This window comes from Eulemur rufifrons, chromosome 15, assembly GCF_041146395.1.
Source record: "Eulemur rufifrons isolate Redbay chromosome 15, OSU_ERuf_1, whole genome shotgun sequence".
Classification (NCBI taxonomy): domain Eukaryota; kingdom Metazoa; phylum Chordata; class Mammalia; order Primates; family Lemuridae; genus Eulemur; species Eulemur rufifrons.
In genome coordinates, this window is record NC_090997.1 from 27,341,755 (window position 1) to 27,363,736 (window position 21,982).

The following is a 21,982-nucleotide window of genomic DNA, read 5'->3' on the forward strand; positions in this document are numbered from 1 at the left end:
AAGAAGGAAAGAAAAAACTACATACCAATATCCCTTATGGTCATAAAGGTGAAAATCCTCACCAAAATACTAGCAAACCAAATTCAACAGCACATAAAAAAGATAATTGATGATGATCAAGTGGGTTTCATCCCCATGATGCAGGGATGGTTCAACATACACAAATAAAGAAATGTGATTCACCACATAAACAGAAGAAAAATATAGGCCATATGATTATCTTGATAGATGCAGAAAAAGCATTTGATAAAATCCAGAACACTCCATGATAAAAACCTCAACAAACTAGGCATAGAAGGAACATATCTCAAAATAATAAAAGCCATATATGACACACCCACAGACAACATCATATTGAACGTGGAAAAGTTAAAAACATTCCCCCTAAGAACTGGAATAAGACAAGGGTGCCCACTGTCACCATTTCTATTCAACATACCATTGGAAATCCTAGCCAGAACAATTAAGCAAGAAAAAGAAATAAAGACTATCCCAGTGGAGACGGAGGAGGTCAAAATATCCCTGTATGCTGATGACAAGATTTTGTATCTAGAAAACCCTAAAGACTCCACCAAAAGAATCCTAGAATTAATAAATAAATTCAGCAAAATCTCAAGTTTCAAAACCCATGTAAACAGATGAGTAGCATTTCTGCATACTAATAACACTTAATCTGATAGTCAAATCAAGGACTCAATACCATTTACAATAGCTCAAAAAATAAACATAAAATGCTTAGGGATATACTTAACCAAAGAGGTGAAAAATCTCTATAAGAACTACAAAACACTGATGAAAGAAATCAAAGATGGTATAATCAAATGGAAAAATAGCTCATGCTCATGGATCGACAGAATCAACATCATAGAAATGTCCATACTGCCCAATGAAATTTATAGATTCAATTCAATCCCCATTAAAATACCAATATAATATTTCACAGATGTAGAAAAAATAATTCTTAGCTTCATTTGGAACCAAAAAAGAGCCTGAAAAGCCAAAGCAATCTTAAGCAAAAAGAAAAAATCAGAAAGCATCACATTACCTTACTTCAAATCATTATTACAAGGGTATAGTAACTAAACCAGCATGGTACTGGTATAAAAATAGACACATAGAACAATGGAACAGAATAGAGAACACAGAAATAAAACCATCTACCTACAACCAACTGATCTTCTACAAAACAGACAAAAAATACACATTGGGGAAAGGAAATCCTTTTCAATAAATGGTGCTGGGAAAACTGGATAGCCACATGCAGAAGAATGAAACAGGACCCCGATCTCTCACTATATACAAAAATTAATTGAAGATGGATGAAAGACTTAAATGGCAGGTGTGAAATCAAAAAAATCTTAGAAGAAAAAGTAGGAAAAACTCTTCTAGACATTGGCCTAATGAAAGAATTTATGACTAAGACCCCAAAGGCAAATAGAACAGTAACAAAAATAAATAAATTGAACTTAATTAAATTAAGAACCTTTTGCACAGTGAAGGAAATAATCAACAGAGCAAATAGACAACCTATATAATGGGAGAAAATAGTCACAAATTATATATCTGATAAAGGGCTAATATCCAGAATCTATAAAAAAAAAAAATCAAAGAAATCATCAGTAATAACCCCCCCCCAAAAAAAAACATTAAAAAGTAGGCAAAAGAATAAGCAGGAGTTTTTCCAAAAAGGATAGAAAAATGTGCAATAAACTTAAGAAAATCTGTTCAACATTACTAATCATCAGCGATTAAATTTAATGCAAATTGAAGCCACAATGAGATACTACCTCACCCCGGTCAGCATGACCATTATTAAAAATTAAAAAAAATAGATGCTGGCCTGGATGCAGAAAAAAATGAATACTTATATACTGTTGGTGGGACTGCAAATTAGAACAACCTCTATGGAAAACTGTATGGAGATTCCTCAAAGAAATAAATGTTGACTTGCCATTCAACCTAGCAGCCCCACTATTGGATATCTACCTAAAAGAAAACAAGTCATTATTTCAAAAAGATACCTTAGTTCAAATGTTTATTGCAGCACAATTCAGAATTGTAAAGATGTGGAATCAACCTAAGTGGTCATCAATTCATAAGTGTATAAAGAAAATGTGGTGTGTACATACCATGGAATATTACTCAGCCATGAAAAAAGAATGAAATAAGGTCTTTTGCAGCAACTTGGTTAGAATTGGAGACCATTATCCTAAATGAAGTATCTCAGGAATGGAAAAACAAACACCACATGTACTGTCTACTAATTGGGAGCTAAACAATGTGCATACATGGGCACCTCTAAAGAGATATAAAGTAAAATGGAAACCAAGAATGGGTGTCAGAGAGGAATGAGGGGTAAAACCTATGGAGTATAATGTACACTATTATGGTGACAAGTATAGTAAAATCTCTTATTTACATATTATATAAGGTATCCATGTAATGAAAATATTTGTATCTCCTTAATATTTTGAAGTAAAGATAAATTGCTGAGACTTATTTTGTGGCCCAATATATGATCTATCTTGGAAAATGTCCCATGTGTTTATGTGAAGAATCTATATTTTGCAATTTGGGGGCAGAATGTACTGTAAAATCTGTTAAGCCCATTTGTTCTACAGTCTTGTTTAAGCCCAGGGTTTCTTTGTTGGTCTATTGTCCTGATGATATGTCAGGTCCTGTTGGCAGAGTGCTAAAGTCCCCAGCTACTATGATGTTGCTGTTTGTTTCTTTCCTTAGATCTAGCAGAATTTGTTTTTATGAATCTGGGAGCTTCTGTGTTAGGTGCATATATAGTTAGGATTGTTATATATTCTTGCTGAATTGATCCCTTTATAATGACCATCTTTGTCCCTTTTTTTATCACTATTGATTTAAAGTCTATTTTATATGATACGAGAATAGCTACTCTTGCTCATTTTTGGTTTCCATTTGCATGGAATATTTTTTTGATCTCTTTACTTTGAGTGTATGAGAAGCTTTGCAAGCTAAATAGGTTTCTTGGAGATAGCATATTGTGGGTTTTTTTTTTTTTAATCCATTCAGCCAACATACATTTTTTAAGGGGTCATTAATATCATTCCCATTCAATATTAGTACTGATATGTGAAATACTATTCTGGTCATCATTTTGATTGTTACCTAGTTACTTTGTTCTCTCTCTTATGTTACTGTTTTATAAGAACTCTTGAGTTTTAACTATTGGGTATTTTTACACTGGTGGGTATCAATTATTCTGTTCCATATATAGAACATTTTTAATCATTTCTTGTAGGGCAGGTCTAGTGGTGACAAATTCTCTTAGTGTTTGCTTGTCTGGAAAAGTCTTTATTTCTCCTTCATATATAAAACTTAGTTTTGCAGAATACAAAATCCCAGGCTGGCAATTATTCTATTTAAGAGACAGAAGATTGAGTGCAGTTTGATTTCTAAGCCAGTAGGTGGTGCTTATTGGTAAGAGTCAGCAAGATCCTGTATGACTGAGTCAGTAAATGCTGTAATGGGCTGTATAAGTTGTCCTCCCTGCCAGTAGGTGGCACCTGCAGGAAGGAAAAAGCTGAAGTGGTGTTTTTTGGGACCTGTGACTGGCTCTAGTTGATTAGGAGAAGCACTTAGATGTCCCAAGTGGTGGGCAGGGCCCTGAAACTCCCAGGGTACTCCTTATTCTCCACCACAGCAGAGATGTGTGGAAGAGTGTCCTTTGTTCTTTGTATCACATAAGATGGCTCAAGGGAATTGTCCAGGTGGAGGTCACAGGATTGTCCTGGTCAAAGATGGGATGAATCAGAACCATCAACTATAGTTGAACACAATAGCCTAAAGCTGAAAACCTCCCCTTTAAAAGCTCTGTATTCCTGCTCAGAGGCATGACATTGGTATTTAAGATGGGAATATGCCAACCTCCTCATTTGCTGGCAAATTAATAAACTTCTCTTTCTTTCTCCTCATACCACTTGTCCTCATTCTTCTGATGCAGCCTCAAGGACAAGTGTCAAGTTTTTGGTAATAAAGTTAGAGTGTTATAACTTTAGGCAATTGAGTGTAATCCCCATGGTAACTACAAAGAAAATAGCTATAGAATATATACAAAAGGATATCAGAAAGAAATTTAAATATTTTACTGTGAAAGATAAGCTAAACACAAAAAAGACTGTAAGACATAAAATGTGAGAAAAGTAAAACTATAAGGCATGTAGAAAACAAATAGCAAAGTAATAACAGTCCCTCCTTATTGGTAATTACTTTAAATGAAAATGGATTATACTTTTCAGTCAAAAGACAAAGACTTACAGAACGGATAAAACACATGATCCAACTATATCCTTTCTGCAAGAGATTCACTTTAGATCTGAAGACACAAATATTTGAGTTGAAACTCTTTGAGCCAAAATTTGGCTCATTTTGGTGTGGTTATTTGAATAAGTGATTTGAAAAATTACTAGTGATATTTTACCTGAAATTGCCAATGTGATTTTTTTTCACTGCCTTGGATGGAATGAAAGATCCACAGTTATTGATTTCTGTAACTTCTATGCAGCCAGTAAAATTCTCAACTGGTCCAGGAATCTGAGAGAGAGAGAGAGAGAGAGAGAGAGAATTTATATAATTTCCTGCAATATGTTATTCTTGCTGCAAATTGGTCATAGTGTGCATTTGGATTTTTGGTCTGATTTGATTTACTCAACATATTGATAGTACAGTAATTCAATTCTTCTCATAAATATCTATCCAAAATTAATGGGATTGTTCCATGACTTGGCTACTGCAAATGAACACGTACAAAAAGATAAAGAAACCAGCTAAAGAATATAATGTAATATTATTCAGCCTTAAAAAAGGGGATTCACTCATTTGCCACAACTTGAATGAACTTAGAGGATATTATGCTAAGTGAAATAAGGCAGAGACAAAAATAAAAATATTGCATGATCTCACTTATAATGTCATCTAAAAAGCAAAAAATTTAATAAAGAATAAAACTGTGATTATAAAACCAGGAGTTGTGGGTGGGGTGGGGAGGGAATGGGTAGATGTAGGTCAGAGGATACAAAGTAGAAGATATTTAGGATGAGCAAGTCTAGTGATATAATGTACAACATGATAACTATAGTTAATGAAATTTCATTGTATTTGGAATTTTTGCTAAATGACTAGATTTTAGCTGCTTTTGCCACACACACACACACACACACACACACAAATGAATAACTATGTGTGATAATGGATGTTAAAACTTGCTTCACTACAGTAACCATTTTACTATCCATCTGTATTTCATAATATATTGTATATCTTAAATATAAATAATAAAACTTATTTAAAAATTAGGAGAGAATATCACCTTATTTGTCAAAAGTGATCAAGTCTGTATATCTTAGTACTGTATGAATTACACAAAGTCCCTGATATTTGAATAAAGAAAAAAGTTCATAATTACAACGAATTCCCAGTGAAAAATAGGAGAAAAGCTGATACACTCATCCTTCCCATCAAGGAATTACATATTCTTTTAGTTTTGTTTCTTGCATTTATTCCTTTCAGACATCAGTTACCTTGTCTCATCTACATCTATCAAAACATCAAGACGAATTGCTCTTCTAGGGGCCAAAGCAAACCCAGAGTAAGCTACAAATATTTGATATCCTGCAGCCCTGATACATTATGCATGACTTTTGTGTACAGTTGTGCTGCCTATCCTCCTTTGGAATAATGTGGGCAAAAAAATAACAGAAAGATGCTAAGAGGCCAAGAACAAAAAGAGAAAAGAAGGACATTGGAAAGCACTCGTTTTGCTGAACAAAAATAACCTTGTAAAGATAAACAGACATATGGCTTTTCATTCTATTCACTGTTAACATACAATACTATACCAATAATTACATGTATATCTAAATTTATATTTAGAAGAAGAGAAAGAAACTAGAAGCAGATACAGCTCAGAATTCAATAGCTAGAAATGAGCATTAATTTTAAGCTCTGTCCTCTGTTAAGCTCTCAATATTATTAAAAATTTCAAGCTTACATGGACCAAATTATGATCAGGGAAACCACTAAACTTATATACTAAAAATTAAGTTGCCTAACTTGATTTCTGAATTAAATGTACACACTAATTGCATTCTCCAGACTTCATATCTCTTTGAGTGTAATACTATACATGAATAAAGAATAGAATAAGATTTTGACTTGTTTAGGAATTTTAGGATGAATATATTTTATTTCATCTTTTAACATATAGTCAATTTTAAAACTTTTTTTTCTATTTTCTCCCAATATAAGCTCAAATGTACTTCAAACCCTCTCAACTAGTAGTACTCTGTCAAATGTCAAAATGACTAAACTAGAAAATAAAACAATATATCACACAGTAAGTTTACAAGGAAGTCAAGTTGGTTCCAAGAAAAACAGAAACATTTGTCTCTCATATGCTGCAGATGGGAAAGTGTTTATTTCTGATTGTTAGCTTAAAGTTTCTATGGGCTTCATTAATCTTTTTGATTTTCAAATTTAATTTTTATTTTTACTGCAGTTCTACATGGGCCTAATTTTTAAATTTAAAAATAAATATGCTACCTACCTCTTCTGAGACATCACAAATGGTTTACTATCAAAACATTTAAAAATAAAATGCTCCTAGAAAAATATTTCTGATTGTAATGTTTATGAATGTTGGAACTTAATTTTGACATAGCTCAGCAATGGCATAAAAGTATATGCATTTTTCAATAACATCAGAAGGGATCTGTTCATTAAGATCTTTATTATTCATGAAGATTAAGAGAACAAAGAAAGCAGATGCTTTTTAAATAAATACAAAGCCACCAGAAAGCTATGAAAAATGTTGTAAAAAGAAAATGGTTCTATGATTACTCTATTGAGATACTTCTTAGAATTCTATGACACAATTTCATTCATATATAATGGATTAAAATAAATATTAATTTATTTACCTTTGGCTTTGAATAATGGCAAGAAAAACATTTCCTGACCATTAGCTTTTAATTTGAATCAGTTCAAAACTCTTTCATTTTTTATGTTTTAATAGACTGATAACTCCCTAGTTCTCCCACGCATTAACTTCTGGCAGTACTGTTCAGATTGAGTTATTCCCATGTAAGTCTTTTTCACTTTGAATATAAAAATTCATTTTGCAAAAATAAGTGAAACTTGAACTCAGATATATTGAACCTTAATACTGAACTCTAAGCACATGGTTTTTAGACAATTTCTAGTGCTGGTAAACTTCTTTTCCTTGAATTTTAGTTTATAGTAATCTCGCTAGTCAGATGGCTACTTTATAGTAATTTCTGGGACAGGATTCTTAAAAGTGAAAGAACACATACATAACTGATATGACAAGTAACAACATGTAACAGATTAACTAAGGATAAGATTATGATGGCAAATTACCTATATTAGATTATAAGAATGATACTGTTTTATGATTTCTTCATTTTAATAAGAAAAATTTTGTACTCAACATCTGCTACTGTGATTTCTCAAATACAGTTCTTATTTTTATCCAAGCCAAATAATAAAATAATGACTCCTAGTTATTTCTAAACAATGGAATGTGGTAATGTATTATGCCAACTCACAGCAACAAGAATATAATTCATGGTACTGAGAAGTAGTAATAACAGAGTTCTCACTTTTCATTTCAAACGTGTTATCTCAAATTTCTCAAATTTCTAAATATATCTTCAATATATTCTCATTTTTTCTACTTCCATATTAATAGGATAATATTTAGTTGTCTCTCTGGCATTTGATGACTTTTGCCCTAGACTCTTTTAAAGAAAATTGAAGTCAGTGGATTATCCGTACTGGATAAGAAATTTCCAAATTAATATTCAATAGCAGTTACACAAAACTTAGACCGAGGGCTTTCATGGATATAGTTTAGACTGTACATACAATATTCCAAACTTACAAATAAATAATTTTAAATACAAAAATACCATATGAATATTTTGAAAATCATGTGCCAAACAATTGATGCTATGAAAAAATATGAAAATATGAGAAGTGTTCTTTTATTTTCCTCATGGACATAGTAGAGACACAATTACTGAAGAATATCTGAATTCTTAGTTAACTTATTAAGACACCGTTTAAAGGAATAATTTCTTGTTCCTTTTGAAGCAGTAGTTTATAAGTTCTTTCTCTTTACATTGTTATTATTGCTTCTTTTTTATTTCAAAATATTAAGGGGGTACAAATGCTTTTGTTACATGGATACCTTGTACAATGTTAAGTCTGGGTTTTTAGTGTGCCCATTACCAAATAGTATTTACAGTACCAGATAGGTAAGTTTTTAACCCTCCGATCCCCTTCCATTTTTGGATTCCAGTGACTTTTACATTGCTTTGCGCCTATGTGCCCATTGTTTAGCTCCTAATTATTAGACAGCACATGTTATGCTTGTTTTACTATTCCTGGGATACTCTGCTTAGGATAATGTTCTCCAGTTCCATCCATGTTGCTGCAGAAGACATTTCATTCCTTTTTATGGCTAAGTATCACTCCATGGTGTGTGTGTATGTATATATGCGTGTTTGTGTATATGTGCGTGTGTCTATGTGTATATATAAAAATATGTATATCACATTTTCTCAATCCACTCATGAATTGTTGGGCACTTAGTTTGATTCTACATCTTTGCAATTATGAATTGTGTGCTGCAGTAAACATTTGAGTGCAGGTAGGTGTCTTTTCAAAAAAATGACTTCTTTTCCTTTGGGTAGATATTCCGTTAAAAAGTGGCCAAAAGATATGAACAGAAGTTTTTCAAAAGAAGATAGACAAATGGCCAAGAAACATGAAAAAAATGCGCATCACTAATGATCAAGGAAATGCAAATTAAAACCACAATGAGACCTTAAAACCACCTTATCTCTGCCAGAATGGCCATTATTAAAAAGTTAAAAAACAATAGATGCTGGCATGGATATATAGAGAAAGGAACACTAATGCACTGTTGGTGGGGCTGCAAATTAGTACAACCTCTGTGGAAAACAGTATGGAGACTCCTCAAAGACGTTAAGTGTAGATTGTCTTTTGTAAGATGGTCTGTTCCCCAGGCTAGAGTGCAGTGGCATCATCATAGCTCACTGCAACCTCAAACTCCTGGACTCAAGAAATCCTCCTGCCTCACCCTCCAGAGCAGCTGGGACTAGAGGCATGAGCCATATGTCCAGTCTGTCTCTATTTTTTAATGGTCTTTATGCTGTTTACTGTAACTGATTTAGCCAAATTCAAGTGACTTCTTAGGTCAGCGGACCTTGAAAACCAATAAAGTTGGTTAGGAATCAATTAAGAAATAGTCAGTTGGCATTACAAAAATAACTCCAATAGTTTCATCTTTACTGTAAATTATTTTAATGATTATTTATCTGTTTTTGAAGGTCCTATTGTATCAGTTATCTTATTCAAAATTTGATAAAATTTTTAGAAATGTGAAAACTAAAGATTCTTTAAAGCTAGCAATAATAATTGATTACATTAATGGCTTTCATGCTGTGTTATCTGAGGAGCCTAAGTGTTTCTCAGAGAATTTCAGAGAACTTTGTTGAGCAGAAGGAAGTGAGTGGGCTTCTGATCTCAAGTAACTAAGGAAAAATTTTACTTTTATCTGCTTTATATATATTGGCTTTCTGTGCCAGATTTTCTTTGAACAAAGTTTCTATTCATGAAATATATCTTGAATCCTGGATTCAACAAAACCTTATATGACAGGAAATTTTTAAGATTTGCGTGTGTGTGTGTGTGTGCATGCTGTGCACAGGCAATCTCTGATATACATACACACATACATATGTTGTGTGTGTATGTATATCTCCATTTAACATACAGAGAACATTCCAGCTAAGTCGTCACAAAACTTTCCCTCCCTACTGCTGCTGCTGCTCCTTTGATGTTTTCTTTTCTAAGTTTTCATCATCCTTGTGTCTCAACTCCATTTTGAAACTCTTCATTCCCTTTTGCAGTGCCAAGTTTTTATTTGGTACCATTTTCCTGTAACCTGAAGAGTTTCCTTTAACATTTCTTATAATATAGATCTGATGGAAGCATATACTTTTAGGGTTTTTAAAAAATTTTTGCCTGAAAATGTCATTGATTTGTATCATTTTTATTAATATTTTGTTGAATTTGAAGTTCTATGTTGAAAGTTGTTTTTTTTTTTAATCTTTCTTTCAGCATTTAAAAGATGTCCCATTGTCTTCTGGTTTGATTTTTTTCTGATGAGAAGTCAGTGATAATTTTTTTATTAGGTTTTATTAAGATTATTGAAGGTATGGCTGGATATTTTTCATCAAATCCAAAAAGTTTTGCTTTTTATTTCCTCAAATAATTTTTCTGTCCCACTTTGTCTCTCCACCTTTGGGAACTTAAATTATACATATTTTGACACCTATTATTTTCCTACATGTATTGAGTCTCTGTTCATTTTTCCCACCCTTTTTATGTTTCTCTTTCAGTGTAGTCTCTATTCCTGTATATTCAAGTTCAATGATAGATTTCCTTCTGCAGTGTGTAATCTGTTGTTAAACAGAGTTCAGATATTATATTTTTATCTTTAGAAGCTCCATTTGTTTCTCATTAATAGTTAAATTATTGTTGATTCTTTTTATACTTGATTCTTCTTTTATAGTTTTTATTTTTTTCTTTTTACATTTTCTTTCAGTCCTTAGACAAATTTATAATAATAGTTTTAAAGTCCTTTTATACTGATAATATAACCTCTATGATTTCTTGACTTGTTTCCTTTGACTCATTTTTATTCTGATTATGGGCCACAAATTTCTGCTTTTTTCCATGTCTAATAATGACTATTGTGTATTGGATATTATATTATTACTTTGCTTTTTGTTTTCCAGATATTATTCATATTTTAATTGTTGATAGTGGTAAGAATATTATAATACTGATTACTCACTCAGAGCCAGAAAAGTCATATGTCTTTTTTTAAACAAAAAATTTTACATGGCTTATACTATAAATAAATAGTTCTCAGTGCCAAACTCTTACTATTATTCCTGATTCCCTGCTCAAAATATTTTTACACTTTTCATAAACTTATTCTGGTATTAGCTTTCAAGTTTCTAAGTAACATGTTCAGTGCTACTTAGAAAATTTGTTAATTTTACATATTTTTGATTGGCTTAGTGCTTATGCTCCAATCATCCTAAAACTCTACCAGACATATAAATCCCTCCTTGATAATGTAAATATTATGAATACTATTACTTTTGTTTTTTCTCTTAATTTAAATTTTCACAATTTCTCCACTATCATATTTAAACTTCCCTTTTTGCTTTCCCATAGTGAATCCACTCTTATCTGAATTCCACATATTACTCAGACTTAGTTTATTCCTTTATTGGTATATTCATTGATAATATGATCAAATTTCATTAGTACCAGCTTCAAACTGAAGCAATTGATAGTTCATAAGAAAATATAGGGATGATGCAATTTAGTCCTATACTTTTTAGCTCATGGCTAAAAATGTAAAATAGATACTAGTGATATTGTGGTGAAGAAATTAATGACTTTGAAGAATTACACGTGGGGCATCAAAGGTGAAGGGAGAGACATAAAGAAGTAGAAAATTCAATGCTATGAATATTTATTAAATGCCTATTAAGTATTTATTAGCTTTTAATAAATCATTCCAAGGCTGAGGACCTTGGAAATAATAGGTCAAGAAAAAGAGGGAAATTGGTAGGAAGTGCCAATTTTGAGTACATACAAGCAAACGTAAATGTTAACATGTAGCATTTCAGCAGTTTAACTATTGAGGAGGATAAGAACAAATTGGATGGTAATTATCTACCATGTATAATACCAACTGTCCCATGTTACTCTATAAATATCCTAAATGTGGGATTTTAGCAAATGTGGCATTAAAGACAAAACAACTATATAAAATAGGACTATTTTAGTCCATAAAATGTGATGATACTTCAATTTTATTTTGACATACTCATTAAATTGTGTGCACATTGTAATATTTATGGGATTCATGTGGACATAGTCTATAGGTAGAGGTAAACTAGAAAGTTGGTTAAGTCTAAATCCCCAGATGAGAATTAAATTCATACATTAATTCAACAAATATTTATTGAACACATACTGTGTAGCGAGCACAGGGTGGTCATACACTGTCATACAAATTGTTCACTAAGTAAAACGTCTAGCTGACAGAGTAGAGCCTGATATTTAATCTACATTTTTTTTCCTCCACTTTGCTCAAGAAAGGTGTAATTAAAAAAATCTGTAAACCCAGGTTTATTTTCTCTAATTTAAATAAAGTCATTATATAGCATCTGTGGGGTAGGTATTACTGCAATTTAATGTCAGTAAAAAACCACAGTTCAGTTTTGAAAAAGGGAGGAGAGTAATAGATTTCTGTTTCTGACAACAACAGAGTAACTTGGAGACCAAACCTCTTTTGAAAATAACTAGATAGAGCACAATCCATATAAAAGTCTATTTACAGGCTATAGAGAACTACCAAGGAAATGAGGACTTGGGGCCAACATCTCAGAGAGAAAGAAAGCACAATGTTGATGTGGACATTTTCTCTTGAAATACTTTGAATTTATAAGTGGCAGATGAGATTTGAAGAAGCCAAGCAGGAACCTCCATAAGTACTGTGGCTAAGGACAAAATATTGAATTTTGAGACCAAATAATCATTCTCTCTGGACGACTGGAATGAAAAAAATTAGAGAATTGAACACTTGTGGAGTATGTTTCTAATTTTTCAAGTCAGCAAGTTTGCAGAGCAGCCTGGAATTTATTCCAAAGAAATCTGCATCAGTGGTGTCATTGGTTACTGTTTCTTTACTGCAGAAACTGGCAAAGAATGTCCCTGTACAATGGCACTAGAAAAGCATGAACAAAACAAATCTGTTTTTCTCCAGTTTCATCTTTCTCCTAGCAAGACCAAACATGCTCTATTCCACACTACAATCTGTATAGCACCTACCCCATCCACAAACATTCACACATATCATTTTAATTCAGCTATCTGTAAACTGAGGGATTGTCTATGATTTTTTTTTTACTTTAACAGCTTGATTTAGGTATACTTCACATATAAAATTTATCCATTTAAAAAGTACATTAAAGAGTTTTAGTATATTCACAGATTTGTTCAATTATTACTGCAACTTATTTTAGAATAAATTGTCACCCCCAAAATAAACACCTTATCTGTTAGCAGTCAGTCTCCATTCAGTGCTAGGCAACCACTAATGTTACTTTCTATTTCCACAGATTTACTTACTATGGACATTTTACAAAAATAGAAACATACATGATCTTTGTGGACTGGTCTCTTTTATTTTAGCATAGTGCTTTTAACATTCCTCTATGTTGTAGCATGTATCAGTACATCATTCCTTTTTGAACGATATTCAAAATGAATAATATTCCATTGCATGGATATATGATATTTTATCTATCCACTTATAACTCAGTGGACCTTGGGTTGATTCCATTTTTTGGCTATTATAAATAATGTTGCTATAAATATTCATGTACAGATTTTTGTTTAGATATATGTTTTCATTTCTCTTGAGCACATGACCAATCTCATACATTTTCTATATGTGCTTATGTAATTTATTTGGGTACACTTTTCTTACTATAGCTACTTCAGTATAAATCTTGAAGAGGGGGCTAGTAACCAGGAGCTAATTTGTCATGCTCAAAATTATGCATGAAAATTACTTCCAATTGAAAACAACCTAAATGTCCATCTCCAGGATCTTGCTCAAGTAAACTGTGTACCACCACAAGCTGCAAATACAAAGTAGGAATATCACCCTATATTACCATGGAGTGTACAGTGGATGCTGTGGTATCCATATAGATCTCCCTTTAGGAGTGAAGGATTTTCCCCCTCCTTCCAATATTAGGAGAGCTGCTGGCAGCTAGACTTTACCTCTCAGCATTCTTTGGAAATAATTTTACCCAAGAATATAGCCTCATCCCCATTTACTCTATTCGGGGCCAGTTTGCCTCCAACAATTGATCAAAAGGGGGGATCTGTAACAGCCCAAGACAACTCACCCTGACTTTTGACAACTCTTAATGGTCAGTCCAGCTACAAACTTGACATGGGCTTAGCCAGAGCCTTTGTTGAAACTGCATCTCAACCCAACTTCTCCCTCTGCCCAACCCTGCTTCCTTCTTATGTCTTCCATTTCATAGATGGTGTTTCCAATAGCAGGTGTTTCCAATAGCAGGTGTTTCCAATAGCAGTCTCTAAACCACTTGCGTGTTAATCACCTCAGTCTTCTTTTCAGAGAACTCAACCCGAAACAGAATGATCACCATGATACACTCTTAAGAAAAGCAAAATGAAAAAAATATAGTGTGTTATTATTTAATAATGGAGGAATATGAATATATCTGTTTGTGTTGTTTGTTTATATTTAACAACAAATGAGCAAACCATAAAATATGAATACTTATCGGGAAGGGAGGAAACAAATGGAGGTCACAACAGAAACCAGATTTCTTAAAATATATTTTTAGATAGAGATTTGAATTTGGAAACATATAAATATATTATATAATTATAGAATAACATTTTAAAAAGCAAGTATTCAAATCAGAAGTAAAATAAATAATACTGTGTAGTTTGGTGGCAAAAAAACCCCACATAAAATGACTATTTTAATGATTTAAAAACAGAAATTTGAACATATATCCCTAGTGGGATCTTAAGGACAGAAAGAACACCAAAAATATAAAACAGTTTTCAGGGAATCTATGTGGATGGTAGTGAAGCAATTATTCTTCTATGCATGTGTTGATTGTGGGATAAACCAAATGTGTAATTACGGTAGTTCATTGAGAAAGAGGTTTTTGGCATGTTTGGAAGGAGATGTACTAAAAACCCTATAGTTCTCAATTTGGATCCTATGTATCACTATGAGCTCATTGAGTATTTTATCACAACAACAACAAAATATTTTCTACCTGAAAAAGCTTTAAAGATGACAACACAATAGCAAGAAGCGAATCTAGATTCCATTATGATCTCTAATACTATTTCACATCACATTCCTTGGAGATATGCCTAATCCTTTATCTAGGGAAAGATAAGAAACCATGGAATTTCTACAGTATAAAGAATGTATTTTCTTCAATGGAATTTTTCTCTAATAATAAAAGAGTCAGAGGAAGATTCTGTATAGGTGAAATGATATTTGAGAGGCATATTAACTAATTACAATATATAAACATATTTGCTTTAACTTTGTTGATTTAAATAAACTTTTTTTATAAAAACGTTATAAAACAAAGATTAGATAGCCACATGTAGAAGACTGAAACAGGACCCACAGCTTTCACCTCTCACAAAAATCAAATCGTGGTGGATAACAGACTTAAACCTTAGGTGTGAAACGATTAGAATTCCAGAAGAAAATGTAGGAAAGACTCTTACAGACATTGGCCTAGGCAAAGAATTTATGAAGACCCCTAAGGCAATCACAGCAACAACAAAAACAAATGAATGGGATCTGATTAAATTAAAAAGCTTCTGCACAGCCAAAGAAACAGTCACGAGAATAAACAGACAACCTACAGAATGGGAAAAAATTTTCGCATACTACATATCAGATAAAGGACTGATAACAAGAATCTATTTAGAACTCCAGAAAATCAGCAAGAAAAAAACCAAACAACCCTATCAAAAAGTGGGCAAACGACATGAATAGAAATTTTTCAAAAGAAGATATAAGAATGGCTAACAAACATATGAAAAAATGCTCAACATCCCTAATCATCAGGGAAATGCAAATCAAAACCACAATAAGATATCACTTAACTCCAGTGAGAATGGCCTTTATCAAAAAGTCCCAAAACAACACATGTTGGCGTGGATGCAGAGAGACAGGAACACTCATACACTGCTGGTGGGACTGCAAACTAGTGCAACCCCTGTGGAAAGCAATATGGAGATACCTTAAACAGATTCAAGTAGACCCACCATTCGATCCAGCAATCCCATTATTGGGCATCTACCCAAAGGAACAAAAGTCATTCTATGACAAAGACACCTGTACCCGAATGTTTATAGCAGCACAATTCACAATTGCAAAGATGTGGAAACAACCCAAATGCCCATCAATTCATGAATGGATTAGTAAATTGTGGTATATGTATACCATGGAGTATTACTCAGCTATAAGAAATAACGGTGATATGGCATCTCTTTGGTTCTCCTGGAGAGAGTTGGAACCCATTCTATTAAGTGAAGGATCCCAAGAATGGAAAAACAAGCACCACATGTACTCACCAGCAAATTGGTTTCCCTGATCATCATCTAAATGCACATTTGGGAATGACACCAATTGGGTATCAGACTGAGGTGGGGGGTGGGGGAGGGGATGGGTGTATACCTACATGATGAGTGTGTTGTGCACCGTCTGGGGAATGGTCACGCTTGAAGGTGCTGACTCAGGGAGATGGGGGGGTGGGGGGAGCAGATGGGGGTATAACTACATGATGAGTGCAATGCGCACTGTCTGGGGAATGGACACGCTTGAAGCTCTGACTCGGGGGGATGGGTGGTACATGGGCAATATAGATAACCTGAAATTTTGTACCCTCATAATAAGCTGAAATAAAAAATAAATAAATAAATAAAATAAATAAATAGAATTCTAAAAAAAAAGTTATAAAACAGTCAAAAATGTAAAAACTAACTAGATATGTGATATTAAGAAATTATTATTAATTTTTAAATGTGATAATGTAATTGTGGTTATACATTTTGAAGACTCCTTAACTTACAGAAATGCGTATAAAGTATTTAGAGATAAAACGTTCTGATTTCTGAGATAAGTTTACAAAAATTTAAACATGGATAATGGAGTATACATGTGATGGATTGGATGAAATAAAATTGACCATGTTTTTATGTTTGTTGAGTCTGGAAGGTGAGTAGTTTGTAATACTACTCTCTCTACTTTTGCATATGTTTGAAGTTATGTAAAAAAGAATAAAACTCTACTTTTACTGTGGGCACTCCATCACCATTTCCACTGGTATTTACTTGGCTTCTTTCCTAGCATCATGACATCCCAAGCAGTTCTCCAGCTTCAGCACATTGGTTTAAAATGACCTAGTTTCACAATTTCTATTCCTCTTGATACTTTCAATATGTTTGTCTTTTTATTATCTCCCCCTTTTTTAATATCTGTAAACTCACTCAACTGTACCACTCTATCTTCTTTACAGCACTTCTCTTAACTCTCACCTTGCAAGCTCTTCCCTCCAACTCAAAAAGATGTATAATTAGAAACTCCAGGGAAAACAAAAATCTATATAAGAAATCATGGATAAAATATGAAAAATACTAAAACATGGCATGGTGATAATCAATTGATGGAGACTAAACAAAGAAAATTTAATTGACTTGATGCTTGAAAATTTGGTACAATTAAATTTTCAAGTGGCAAGACACACACAAAAATTCACCTTATTTCTGAGTAGTATATTATACTTTCAACTCTCTCAACCTTTACTCACTGATGAAAGTACATATTTTTATATTACAGGTAAATATTTCAGCATTTTAGTAAACAAGATCCTGTGTTTGTATTTTAACATTGAAAACTTTTTCATCCCACATAATTTATTATCACTAGGGGAGCCTAACGAAAACAATTCTGGCCTGGGAAAAGAGCTCACTGAGAAAATAATTTTTAAACTACTAATAGAAATAACATCAAAGTGGTAAATAATATCTATTGAGCACTATTATGTACTTATTTTCTCCTCACGGTAACTATTATGTAGATTCTATCACTATTTCTGGTTGCCATTTTCTATTTACTGTTTACTATTTATATTACTGATATTCTGGGAAGACCATTTATTTCTCTAGCATCATATTTATATATAGAGGATCTTATACAAAAGAGATGATTTTGGCCTTTTTTCCACATCAGTTCCTGTTTGGAAGAAGGCATTATACAAGCTCAGCTTAGCTCCTCTTTCCCTCTCTTTATTCTGAGAAGTCAGACACTCAGAAGAAAGTTGAACTTCAGATACATGTTGAGGAATTTTCCCTGAAGTAGCCAAACTCTGCATCTGAGTAAGTTGAATGTTTTCTTCTGGGGTAAGGTATTTGGAGGCCCAATAGTTGCAGATCTAAATCTATACCTCTAAATTAGCTATTATCAATAACAAAGGTGAAAAAAGTATTTTAATTTCTCTGATGCCTTGCATGCATTGCTCAGCTGGTTCTATTTACAAATTTGTTTGTAAATAGGGGCTCTTTCAAATCTTGCCAATCTCTGTAAGTTTAGGAAAATAAGGCAATTTTTCTAAGTTATAAACCAAAGATATTACATGACAGCACTGGACTGGATTTCAGGCCATTGACTACAGAGATCATGCTCTTCCTTATTCCTCAGTACTGAGAATCTTTACAGTCTTGTTTGTCATCCTTTTGACCACTATGGATTTGGCCTTATTGAGTTGTTCAAAGATTTGGAATGATGGTTTATTGAAGGTTTCTTACATTCTGTAGTCTTAACACAAATGCTTTTATAAGGATTTTGAACATTTTTATAAATCATTACGTGACCATTATGTTTCAACATGAAGATTAACTATTTTGATATATAGTATTCTATGTCTTGTTTGCTTTTGATGTTATAATCAGTAAAACAATACATTAAAATTAGAAAAAAATTCTATTGTGGACGTCAGTACCATATTATTAGAATATATATTCATTAATCTTGGTAAAAAATAATTGCATTGCAGTATTACAAGGAAGCTTTGAAAAGAAATGCATATTACCATCAACTAAATAAAAGAAATGAGGAACAAATGTCATTATCTTGCTATGTATAGTCTTTGATTAATTACATATTTGTGCAGAGATAAAATGAATAAAATCTCTGAGTTTAAACTCTTATTTAAACTTGACCTAGAGTTAAACTTTATTGTTCTGATAAGAAAATTTAGACCATTAGAGCCTATCTTATTAAAAAGTTATGCAGTTGGGTATGCTCTAAAGGCAAAGTAGTCAGTCACTGATAAACTTGTCAATCAGTTAAAGAATGACAGAGCAAGTTTCCCAACACATTCTCTAAAGCTCAGAAGTTTTGAGACTTTCAATGTATTTTCTTAGGACCACAAATTTAGCACCATTTCAACTGTTGAAATTTGACTAGGTGCTGATTATATTGATTCCCACATGACTTAACTGTGAACATAATATTTATTGAAAATAACACCTTACAAAAACTAAACCATAACTTAAGATGCAAAAAATAAAATATCACTTGTGTTTAGTCTGAACAATTAGGAAAGAACCAACTGAAAGAGAAACCTAGTCTATGATATTGTTCAGCACTAGGTAAGAGTAAATGATTCTATAAAATAAACAATTAGAATCTTATATTAGAAAAAAAATGTACATTTTATTTAAGTTCAAGATTGTCTTCTGATTATTCAATAAAAATAAACATTATTTAAAATCCTATTAATTTTCTTAATTTTAAAATAACAAAGTGAAGAAACTCTTTAAAAAACTTAACTGGGTTTGCAACTTGTTAATACCCTATGTGATGGTTGAATGATTCCTAAAATAATCATCCAATAACAATATTATTGTTAGAGCACAATGTAGGAAAAGGTAGCTCCTATCTTTGCCTTGAACTGCAAGAGTTAAATATGTAGTTTTCTTCCATTTGAAAGGATTGCTTGAAGAAGTCAAACATAAAAATAAATGCAAGTTTAGCTCAAATGCTTTAGCTTCTCAATTTTTTACTAGTCACAGTTCACTAAATACAAAATGTGGAAATAAAGGAGGTTCTACTGCATTGACATCAGTAGCCAACTCATCTTCCAGGATCCCTGCGACTTTAGATTCAGTATTAAGCTTGTCAAAAAAGATGCCATTTGGCAATTTTGCAGAATTCTCTCTATTTGGACTCTAATAATTGTCAGGATTGATTTTTGAAGGGTGTTGTCTCAGTTCCTTGGCTCCTTGTTTGGAAAAATCACAAGCTGGGCAGGTGCGACAGAATGATTACAGACACTTAGCACTTTCACAAAAGCAGTTTTTATTGTAGGCTTTTCAGCACCGAAATAGTGAAAGTACCTTTTCTGAGGGGAAACAAGTTTATCTCTGCAAGTGGAGAAGACCCTGGCGTTTTACCACATTTTCGTTTTTATGCCTTATGATATTTAAAATTGTCGATGAAATAGTGATCATTTTTCTTGGAAAAGAGTGGAGAGTTCTTAGAGTTAAGGGTCCTCCCCAATTTTATCCTTATAGGATAACTTCCAGGGGTTGCCATGACAATTGTAAACTGTCATGGCACTGGTGAGTGTGATTTTTACTATGCTAATGTTTGTTAATGGGGAAAAGGTCATCTTTGGACATGAGCTCCCAGTTTCTGCGCATGCTCCTGACCAGGAAAAGTCCCTAACCGCAAGTTCCTATCATTGCAGGTTAGGTTCTCAATACTCATTGGCCTCTTCATTTTTGTCCTCCTTCTCTTTTCCTGTCATTAACATTGCCCACCTACATGTGTTCCTAACAATAATGATAACATTTTTGTTGTCATACATAATATTCTTCAGGTCATGGTATTACTTCAGATCTCCATCTATAATGTTGGAACATAGGTTGAACAATTTTAGAAAAAAGAATATTATGTAGAAGGTTTTAGGGTCTGAAAAAAATGTAAAATCTTTAAGAATGGTAGCAACACCATGACTTGCTTAGGAGAAATTTATTTTACCAAATTCTAAACTTTAAAATTTATGAAATGATTCATAAACATTCCTCTAAATTCCAGGAATTCCTTGTTAACTCACTGTCTATATGTAACAAATAATTTTAGTAGGATTCATCTAGACTTTGAAAGGACAAGGGAAAGTCAGATATATGGATCTGGGCAACAGGCTGGTCTCAGCACCATTCTGCCTTTGCAAGTCCCATAGTCTCCTACACTGCATCTCTCTCAAGTCTCTCTTTATCTATTTTGGAAGTGATAGAGGAAACAGTGGAAAGGAGAAGTATGTTTTTAAGTTAGAAGAATTTAGTGTAAAGCTCTTACATTATTTTGTAAAAGACTTACAGCCTCTAATGCCATGATTATCTGTATACAGGTTAATCCAGTGTGTTGAAACCCAGTATATTCAAAGTTTTTCAAATAACAAATTGAATGAAGATTAATCAAGTGGTATGACAATCTACTAGAACTTTAAGATAACCAAGAAAACCAACAAAAAAACAAAACAACCAACTATTCTGTGATTCAGTCTTGTTTTGTTTGGTCTGCACAACTTTTATTTTCAATTATTCTATATATTTATTTAAATGTGGTAAACAGGGAAAGACTTATTCTGACAGAGGTAGGCTGGACCAAGTAGTATTCTCAGATTTTAGAATTTCTTTCTCTTTCTCTTTTTTAATCACATAGTTATATCCTGCACTTATTCATTTACCTATACCTACATATGTGTCTGTATCATATTTGTATCTATATCTACCTATAGATACACTACAGTGATAGTTATGACTATTTACAGATAGATAGCTTCCATTTATCATCTACCTCCATCATTTACAAGGAGACCTGAGGGCAGAATAATTTCTATTAAATTCAAAGTATCTAAATATACAAAAATAGGAAAAATAATATTGGTTTCAATGTACTATGTAGTCATTTGGAACAGAAATAGATAGCAAGTCCATAAATAATTGATTGGATGATTGAAGAGTTCTAGACGAACAAAAACCTTATTTTTTTTCCTTCTGAAAAATGGTAGCAAATGTTTTCAAGAGGAAAACATACTTTCAGTACTGTCCCTCTCTACTGGATCATCTCAATTTGCAAGTAAATATGTTTTGTTATTGTCCAAGTTAAAGTAATATTATTTCTTAATACCTCTAGCCTCTTCAGCAACCATCACAATGGTTTCCA

At 32.7% G+C, this 21,982-nt stretch overlaps 1 protein-coding gene across 1 annotated transcript in view; it reads right to left on the bottom strand.

The window, feature by feature from the left end:
- Positions 1-21,982, bottom strand: part of EYS (eyes shut homolog) — a 1,462,097-nt gene that overhangs the window by 483,707 nt on the left and 956,408 nt on the right. The window contains 1 exon segment of the mRNA XM_069488330.1: positions 4,454-4,566. Within this exon segment, the coding sequence (XP_069344431.1) occupies positions 4,454-4,566 (113 nt within the window).